Source organism: Oxyura jamaicensis, chromosome 1, assembly GCF_011077185.1.
Source record: "Oxyura jamaicensis isolate SHBP4307 breed ruddy duck chromosome 1, BPBGC_Ojam_1.0, whole genome shotgun sequence".
In the NCBI taxonomy this organism is placed as follows: domain Eukaryota; kingdom Metazoa; phylum Chordata; class Aves; order Anseriformes; family Anatidae; genus Oxyura; species Oxyura jamaicensis.
In genome coordinates, this window is record NC_048893.1 from 49,790,098 (window position 1) to 49,796,381 (window position 6,284).

Here is a 6,284-nt window from a genome sequence, read left to right on the forward strand (position 1 = left end):
GAAAGAAAGAAAGAAAGAAAGAAAGAAAGAAAGAAAGAAAGAAAGAATTACAGAGTTTTTGTCCAAATATTTTTTCTTCTTTTCCTTTTATAATAATCTGAAGGGTTATTTCCTGTAACCAAAAATGTATGTTATTCAGCAATGGGGTTTAAAAAAAATATTTAAAAAATAATGAGTTGACACATACATGCTTTTACAAAAGCTGACATTGAAAAATGTTATTCTTGGAAACCTGCCTGCCCATGTTGCCTCTCTGGCTGGCATTCTCAAATGTGTTTCTCTCTGTCTCTCTTCCTCTCTTATTGTTTTTGTTTTCTCACTAATAGGAAGGGGACAAGCAATTAATCAGAGAAACAGCCACTCATCAGCTCAACCCAGAGCGCTATGTTCACACTTTTAAAGATTTGTCTAATTTCTCAGGATCTATAAACATTTCCTATCGCTACCTAGCTGGCACGCCTTTGCCAAGAAAAAGTAAGTAACTGCAATCTGAATGTTATGAAATGAAGTAATTTAAAAATGAGTGAAATCCATATAGTTTAAGTGGTATTTCAAGGAAAGAGGAGCTGAGATAAATGTTGAAGATTCCAGAGAGTGTGGTAGGACAGTTATCTGTCACTGACGGTTCCTGGACAACAGCTAATTCACTCCTAGCAATGAATGCCCCACAGTATCTTCACCTTTATTTGACTGATTGATTTTTAAATAATCATTTCACCAATATAAACAATGCTTAGAATTCCAAGCACAGAAAGTAAAATAAAATCATCTGTGATTTTGTTGATCATCATAGAACGCTCTAAGGTAAAGTTTGTTTGAATTAAATTTAAGAAATTTCTGGTTATGTTGGCAGGTTCTTGGGTTCTGAGGGATCTGTGCAGTACTTCACTGCACAATGTACTGAATTTTGAGCAGACTTAAGCCTTGATGGAAGCTCTGCATTACTTTATCAGAGCAGTCTTTTACAAACCACATTATTTTAAGAAACTTGAGGCAGGTTCAAATAAATTATGCCATTTCAATTACCAATTCTTAACATATTTTACATCAAACTGGAGATATATTAACAGATATCTGAAAGAACTAATTTGGACTACTGGGAAAAAAATAAAAATAATAATAATAATAAAAAATACAATGGTAGTGACTCCAAAGCAGCAGAGATGATAATTATTTGCTTATAATTAAGATGCATCTCTCTCCAGAAAACTGTAACAACAGTAAAAATTACTTATAGAAACACAGATATGCAGTAGTAAGTTTTCTTCTACTCTAAAATAATATCTAAATTACATCTTTCAAGAGGAAGTTCACTATAAATTGCTCAATGAGTCCTAAAAGAGGGTTAGAAGAAGAAATTGAATTCAGTTGAAAACGAAAATTCAGTTGAAAACGAAATTCAGTTGAATTCAGTTAAAAACGAAAATGCAGAAAGGAATTATCCATTCAACATTCATAAAACTGTAAAGTTATGCGTAAGTGGAACTGGTCTTGTAGAGTGCTTAAAATGCTTAATGTTTGGCAATTAATCTTTATCTCATGTTTTTGTGCTGTATTTCATAGTGCCTTGTTTTAAAAATATTGTGTGAATAGTAAGTCATAATCCCCTTTCTTTTAACATATTTTATATCCTTAATATTGTCTAAGTGTTTTTTTTTTTTTTTTTTTTTTTTTTTTTTTTTTTCCTGGCATATACATGCACATTGCTTTGGCTTTTGTCTATTTCACACCATTTCTTGCAGTTAACATGTAAATGAATGTTTGATGCAATAGTCTACGTACGTCTATTTCCTTGCAATAAGATTTTTCTTTCACTAAAAATGAATAAATATCCTTTGTTTCATGCAGTAAGTTTACACAACAAACTCTCAGACTTTACTATTCAAAAGATTTACTTGATATAAGCACAACCCTGGAGGATAATTTTGTGGCTAGTTAGTTCCAATTTGAGATACTCAATTTTTGTCTGAATTTTCTTTTGTACAGGGTTTCTTACAATTGGGCTATCCTCTGTGAAAAGGAAAAAAGGAAACTACTTGCTTGAGACCATCAAGTCCATATTTGAGCAGTCAAGTTATGAGGAACTTAAAGAAATTGCAGTGGTAGTGCAGCTTGCAGATTTTGATTCTGCCTGGTGTGAAGTAATGGTCCAGGATATTTCACAGAAATTTGCACATCACATAATTGCAGGTAGACTAATAGTTATTCATGTCCCTGAGGAGTATTATCCAGTTCTGGATGGACTCAAGAGAAATTACAATGACCCAGAAGACCGTGTGAAGTTTCGATCCAAACAAAATGTTGATTATGCTTTCCTGCTAAACTTTTGTGCTAACTTGTCTGATTATTATGTGATGCTAGAAGATGATGTTCGCTGCTCAAAGAACTTTTTGACCACTGTTAAGAAAGTAATTACTTCACGAGAAGGATCCTACTGGGTGACTTTGGAATTCTCCAAACTGGGTTATATTGGAAAACTTTACCATTCCCATGACCTTCCACGCCTGGCCCATTTTTTGTTGATGTTTTACCAAGAAATGCCTTGTGATTGGCTGCTTATCCACTTTCGTGGTCTGTTAGCTCAGAAGGAAGTGATACGTTTTAAACCATCACTGTTTCAGCACATGGGATATTACTCATCTTACAAAGGAGCTGAAAACAAGCTGAAAGATGACGACTTTGAAGAGGAATCATTTGATATCCCTGACAACCCACCTGCAAACTTGCACACCAACATGAATGTATTTGAAAACTATGAGGCAAGTAAGGCTTACAGCAGCATTGATGAGTACTTCTGGGGCAAAGCTCCTTCTACTGGGGACTTCTATGGGATTGTATTTGAAAAGCCCATTAAAATCACTAAGATTAAAATTGTCACTGGAACTGAAGACCGGCAAAATGACATTTTGCATCATGGGGCTCTGGAAGTCGGAGAAAAGATTGTAGGGAGTAAAAAAGGAAGACAATGCACTACTTACTTGAGACTAGGGGAATTCAAAAATGGGAATTTTGAAATGACAGATGTAGAGCACAAAGTTCTGTTCAATATTAACTGCATGAGAATACTTGTTACCAAAAGTCAAAAAGAGTGGCTAATCATTAGGAGCATTAGCATTTGGACTTCTCAAACATCAAATCAATAAAAAGAAACCACCTGAGAAGGTACAGAGTGAATAGAATCAGCTGGGTCCCAAATGGTACCATTTCCCAGAAACACTGACTTATCTCCATCTCTTTATTAGAGAAACAGTAAATCTGGGGAAATAATAAAACAAGCAAAGAAATTTATTTTTTACTAGTTCGGTCAGGCAATATGCAAATACTTATTTGTTGAAAGTTTTGAATTTTATAGGAAACACAAAGATCTGAAACCTCTCTTGAGATCTTGAACATCTTTTTATTATCATTTCTCTTTTAGAGAGACATGCTGGACTAAATGGAACAAAACATTCTATAATTACCCTAATTTTTAATGCTATGACCAGTATATTGTGAAAAGAAATTGGATCCCACCTTATGCACATATAAATTTAAAAAGTTATGGTAGTATGCATTTGTACAATAGTTGGTGATGTGTTTCTTTTAAAGGCACTTGTGACAAGGAAGTCTGTCCTGATACTGGCAGTTTCATTCTGAGCACTGTAAGAAAATAGTGTGGCTGATCATTGCAACTTCTTTTCAAAAGCGAATGTATGTAGAATTATAAATTTGACATGACAACTGTGAAAAAATAGATAATTGCATTTATTATTCTGTCTCAATAAATAAATATCTTCTTTTTTTTTTTTTTTTTTTTTTTTTTCTGGGTCCTTTCACTAAGAGAAGTATTTCTTGGCTTCTATATTATTTAGGGAACCAATTTAATTTAATTCAAATAAATTGTTGCATAGTAAGCAAGCATTCTGCTTGTATACAGATGTTGCTATCAAATCCAGGCACCTCACAAGTTAAGTTGTCTTAGGCAACTTAACATATCTCAGCTTCAACATTTATGTTCCTTCAATGGATGGAGAATTCCCCATGAGAAATGTGGACATAGCTACATACTGGAGCATGCTTCCTGAGAACTGTTGCACCTTATATACTTACATTTGTTTACTTTTGGGCTCCTCATTACAAGAAAGACATTGAGGCCCTGAGCTGCACCCAGAGAAGGGCTACAGAGCTGGTGAAGAGTCTGGAGCACAAGTCGTATGAGGAACTGGGGTTGTTTAATCTGGAGAAGAGGAGCCTCAGGGGATATCTTATTGCTCTCTACAACTACCTGAAAGGAAGTTGTGGGGAGCTGGGGGTTGGCCTCTTCTCACAGAAGACTATTCTTAGAAAGAGTAGTTAGGCATTGAAACAGGTTGCCCACGAAGGTGGTGGAGTTGCCATCCCTGTGAGTGTTTAAGGAAAGGCTGGACGTGGTGCTTAAGGACATGGTTAAGTGGGTGATATTGGTGAGAGAGGGATGGTTGGACCAGAAGATCTTGGAGGTCTTTTCCAACCTTAATGATTCTATGATTCTATTCTATGACTCTATGATTCTATGTCCAGTCTATACATGATAGAAATGTAAAGTGTACCAAGTTAAGTAACTGGAGGTGAACGTAACACTAGTCTTTGCCAGCTGATGTCTAAAGAATAGAGCAGATACAAAATGAAGAATCTTAAGGAACAATTAATATGTTTCTAAATTGATTTATTATTATTTTTTTTAATCCCAAAAGATTTCTAATCCTGATCATGTTGCTTTTGCAGCCTTCCTTCCACAGACTCTGCTTTTTCCCTGTGTTTTACCTGGCTTGAGCTAATAAGCAGAAAAATTCCCTCAATCGTAGTGACTTCAGTGTCAGCTTTGGGCTTTTAATGTATCACACAGGGAGGTTCTATATCTATATGATTTATATTACACACATTCACACTAGCAAAATTTATATGTTTTTTTCTTTCCCTCTAAGAAATTTTCCAGACTTTCTCAGTAGACACTAAGAAGTCCATAGCTGTATCAAGTGTGACAGAGATGAAAAACCTTTTTATAATAATTTTTATAATAATGAAAATATAATCATATTATATATTATCAACCTCATGAATACCGTGGTTAACACCTAATTACATGTATGGATTTTAGCTAAACCTGGAACACAAGGAATAACTTTCAAGAATGCCTGCATTGACCTAGAGTGACCTACTGCTGTACTCAGTACATCCAGACCTGACAAAGCTATTTCAGAAGGGTAAATTATTCAAAAATCTACAGTAAATGTCAGTAAGATTGTTTTTTCTCATTCACAAATCCTACTAAATTCAGGTCCAAGTTTGTAAAATCCCCCTACAGATATGCAAAGTACATTTTAAAATAATTTTTCCAATAAACGCTTTCACATAATTCAAAAAAGCATCCTCTTCTCAAAGAAGAGCTTTTGTTCATTGATGAATGCCTAATTCTCTATTCTTCTCATATATCTTTGGTAATATACTGTAAGAGCAGCATACATGTTCAATCTGAAAAAGAAAATATTGCCATTTTTTAAAAATGAAAAACGTGCTAATCTCAAATGGTTATAGATACCTAAGAAGGACCTATTTTTTAACAGTGATCTCCCACGATTATCAGCTACTTAGTTGATAATAACTAGTGACTACTAGTCAATGTTATATTTTAAAAGGAACTGTCATTCTATTTTTCCTTTGTTTGATCATCAACTATTACTGCCAAAACAAACATTACTATGTTAACAAGGAGCATTACCTTCATTTTTATTCAGAAATTCAGTATTTCCAACTTAAACTTGCAAATTAGGATGGAAAATGTACTGGGTCCAAAGCTTTAAAATGTTCTTGCTATCAAAACCACACAGAATGTGAATGGCTTGTCCAAATTAAATGTTCTTAACATTAGATACTTTAAATGGTATTTTTGAGCTGTAAATCAAAATAATCAGTTCAGTTGTGTAAAAACATTTTTCACTAATGAAATATGTGTTTTTTGTTGTTGTTGTTGTTTTTATTTTTATTTTTTTCTGATGATGATGTTGTTTTATTGTGCTTATATTGATCTAGCAAATTTTCATTTAAGTTCTACATTACAATCCCTCAAAAATGCAGTTTCAGACTGGGGTCTAGACACTGATGTTTGGTGCCTGGCCTTGCTGTTACAGCTGTGAGCTATTGGTTGCACAAGCTGAACCCCTGTTCAGAAACGCTGATCTCACTAGCTTGTGCTAAGTTTGCTGATTCCTGAGATTTAGAAGACTGCACTATTCTGATCTACAGCTTCTACGGAGTCTAGAAAAAGT

General features: G+C 34.3%; 1 protein-coding gene across 9 annotated transcripts in view; it reads left to right on the forward strand.

Moving 5' to 3' along the window:
• MGAT4C (MGAT4 family member C) overlaps positions 1-3,786 on the forward strand; it is a 404,287-nt gene extending 400,501 nt beyond the window's left edge. For all 9 annotated transcript variants that reach the window (XM_035337914.1, XM_035337878.1, XM_035337881.1 and 6 more), the window contains 2 exons: positions 327-474; positions 1,987-3,786. In XM_035337914.1, the coding sequence (XP_035193805.1) occupies positions 327-474; positions 1,987-3,143 (1,305 nt within the window). In that variant the 3' untranslated portion in view covers positions 3,144-3,786. The remainder of the gene's footprint in view (positions 1-326; positions 475-1,986) is intronic.
• Positions 3,787-6,284: the final 2,498 nt, after the last annotated feature.